The sequence below is a fragment of the Oryctolagus cuniculus genome, chromosome 1, assembly GCF_051225735.1.
Source record: "Oryctolagus cuniculus isolate XC-2025 breed Fujian yellow rabbit chromosome 1, ASM5122573v1, whole genome shotgun sequence".
Taxonomy (NCBI): Eukaryota; Metazoa; Chordata; class Mammalia; order Lagomorpha; family Leporidae; genus Oryctolagus; species Oryctolagus cuniculus.
In genome coordinates, this window is record NC_142867.1 from 3,114,188 (window position 1) to 3,116,954 (window position 2,767).

At 67.0% G+C, this 2,767-nt stretch overlaps 1 protein-coding gene across 1 annotated transcript; it reads right to left on the reverse strand.

Annotated features, from left to right (window-relative positions):
• LOC149128240 (peptidyl-tRNA hydrolase-like) lies at window positions 1-2,767 on the reverse strand. The gene is made up of 2 exons (XM_089303741.1): window positions 2,542-2,767; window positions 1-56 (listed from the first exon to the last, which is right to left on the reverse strand). Exons 1-2 carry the CDS (start codon window positions 2,765-2,767, stop codon window positions 1-3), a joined length of 282 nt encoding a protein of 93 aa, XP_089159867.1.

Here is a 2,767-nt window from a genome sequence, read left to right on the forward strand (position 1 = left end):
TCAGCGTCCAGCCTGGCAGCAGGCGTTGAGGGAGCGAGCCCCAGATTCATCTTCCTCTGAAGAGCAGAGGGGTGCACGCCTGGGACGGCTGGAGCCGGCCATGTGCCGCATCTGCTCATCAAGCCGCCACGGTTCTCCCTCTCTGCGGCCCCCCAGGTGGCAGGGCTGCGCGATGCCATGGGCGCAGCTTCCCTGCCCTTCCGTGCACAGAGGAGGGTTCCCAGGCCCAGAGAGGGGCAGGGGCAGGGGCAGGGGGCTCCGGCCAGGCTGCTGTGCGCCTGAGCAAGTCACGTCGCCTCTCTGAGCCCGCCGCTTCGTAGGGCAGGGCTGCTGGCCGTGTCTGCGAGGCGCCTGGTGCGGCGGGGGCGGCCAGCGGCCAGCACCCAGGAAGGAACCGTGACCCCCGCTGATGGGGGCCGACACGACGCCGGCTCCGTCCCGGAGTGAGGTTTGCTTGGAAGGGGTGTGGCCTGGAGCTCAGGATTTGAAAAAAAAAAAAATCCCGCGGTTCCAATGCGCAGGACTGACGGATCGGCTCAGATTCTCCTCTGCTTGGGACGTCTCCGTGGAAACTTGGGGGGTGGGAGATGACTGACAGCGCCCGCCCCGCTGGAACCCCCCGCCCTCCCCGAAGCCGCCAGCGCTGAGCAGACGCAGGACCTCTCAGCTAATTCACGCTAGAGTGTCAAGGATCAGCGCAGCTCCTTCCAGACGCATTTTTCTGCGTGGCCTGGCATTCTGGCTCTGCAGAGGGAGCAGGCTTCTGGCGGGAGATGGGGACGCCAATTTCTCCAGGGCCCATCCCCCACCGTGCCTCCTCCGAGGGTGGCCTGGTCCCCTGGAAGTCCCTCCCCTCCCTGCCCCAGACCAGCCAGCCAAAGTCCGCAGGAGAGACGGCACACGTGCCCGGTTAGGTCCGCGGTCCGCATCCGCCTCCCCGTCCGCCTCGCTTCTCTGCAGTGTGGGCGTCCCCGGGGCTCCTGAGTTTTGGGCGGCCACCTTAGCTCTGGGTCCACCCCACGGAGATATGGTTCAAGGAGGTGAGAGGATGGTGGTGACTGGGTGGCCGCGCTGGGCGAGCTCTCTAAGGCCAAGGACCCCGGGGCAGCGCGGCCTGGGGGAGCCCGTCCTGTCCATCACCCGCTCCTGAGCCTCTGCCCCAAGGAAGGGTGGGACCCCCAGGGGGTCCCGGTGATGCCAAAGCCTCGGGGAGAAGAAAAAGAGGAATTTGGTGTCTGACCCCACTGAGAAAGCCAGGCGGTGTCCGGCATATCTCCCTCTCCCTCTCCCTCTCCCCTCTCCCCTCTCCCCTCTCCCCTCTCCCCTCTCCCCTCTCCCCTCTCCCCCCTCCCCCCTCCTCCTCCCCTCTCTCCTCACTTCGTGGGGACAAGGTGGCCCTGGAGCTTACCGAGGGTCCCAGCGAGAGCCCCAGCATCAGGTCTCCTGAGCCCTCGCCGGGTGCCTCCTGTGCCGGCCGGCGGGAGGGGGGCAGATGCTCTGGGCAGCCAGGCCTGGGCCTCCACCTCCTGCGCCCCCCCACCCCGAAGGCTCCCAAGAAAGGGCTCCAGGGCTCTGAGCAGGGAGGGGTGGTCTCCCAGGGGAAGCCGCGGGGAGCGGGGTTCCCACCGTCTCCCACCCATCTCCTCCCTGAAAATCTTCCAAAGAACAGGATGGGCAGCGAGTGGACACTGGTCCACTGAGACCCAGATGCCGGCCATCAGGGGACAGCATCGTCCTGCCTTGGGCGCGCCCCTGTCCTCCAGGCCGAGGACTCCCGCGGCCTCTCCTTGGCCATGGCTTCCACCCTCCCAGCTCCACTTCGTCCTAGCTTGCTCTTTGATTTTGGGCTTTCTTTAAAAAAAAAAAATTATTTACCTTGAAAGTCAGAGCTACAGAGAGAGACATAAAGAGAGAGGTCTTCCATCCACTGCTTCACTCCCCACATGGCTGCAGCAGGCTGCGCTGAGCCAGACCGAAGGCAGGAGCTCCATGTGGGTCTCCCCCGCGGATGCAGGGGCCCAAGCACTCGCTCATCGGCCGCCTTTCCCAGGCGCAAGAGCTGGGACTGGGACCCGGGCACTCGCACCCGGGCCCTGAGCATCCCGAGCGGAATCCTGCCACTCGGCCGCGTGCCCAGCCCAGCCCGTCAGCGGCGTCTTTCGTCTTGCAGATCCGCTCTTCGATGTCCTACAAAGGCTCCTGAAGTTCAGCCTTCCTGAAGTTTCCCGGCATCCCAGGTAGGATGCCGAGAGAAGACCACCGGCAGCGCGTGGCCGGCACGGTGGGCTGGCAGCTCTGTGGCCGGGGCTGCGTTCGCGGGCGCTGGAGTCGGGCAGGCAGCTGTGTCTGCAGGCGTCCTCGGCTCCGCGCACGTAAGTGTCCAGGAGCAGTCGGTGGCTCCATCCAGCGTCTGGGGGTGCTGGGCGCCCGATGCCCACCCGCAGCCTTGACATTGCCTGTGAGGGAGCCAGAGGGCGAGGCGCGCTGGGGACCCCACGTGGCCACCCCAACTCCCAGCGCCGGAGTTGAGGTGGACTCTACCGTGGCCCCTGGCGCTGGCGGCCAGTTTCCCCAGAGGCGCGTCCAGCTCATCGTGCACCAGGTGGACCTCGCCGGCGGTGGGCACGAACAACTCGGCGGCCCCGACCACGCCATGGCTACAGAAGCACCAGCTGGGGCTCCCGGAGCGGCGCCAGGCCGAGGTCGCCTCGCGCGCCCGGCTCGCCACCGCATGCAGCCGCCGCGCCAGCTGCCCCAGCACCGCCAT

Excerpts from the sequence above, each read along its gene's own strand:
- LOC149128240 (XM_089303741.1), bottom strand. The coding sequence starts at position 2,767 with ATGGCGGTGCTGGGGCAGCTGGCGCGGCGGCTGCATGCGGTGGCGAGC. Across the intron at positions 57-2,541 it reads CGCCAGCGCCAGGGGCCACG|AGGAAGATGAATCTGGGGCT; the intron begins GTAGAGTCCACC and ends TCTGCTCTTCAG.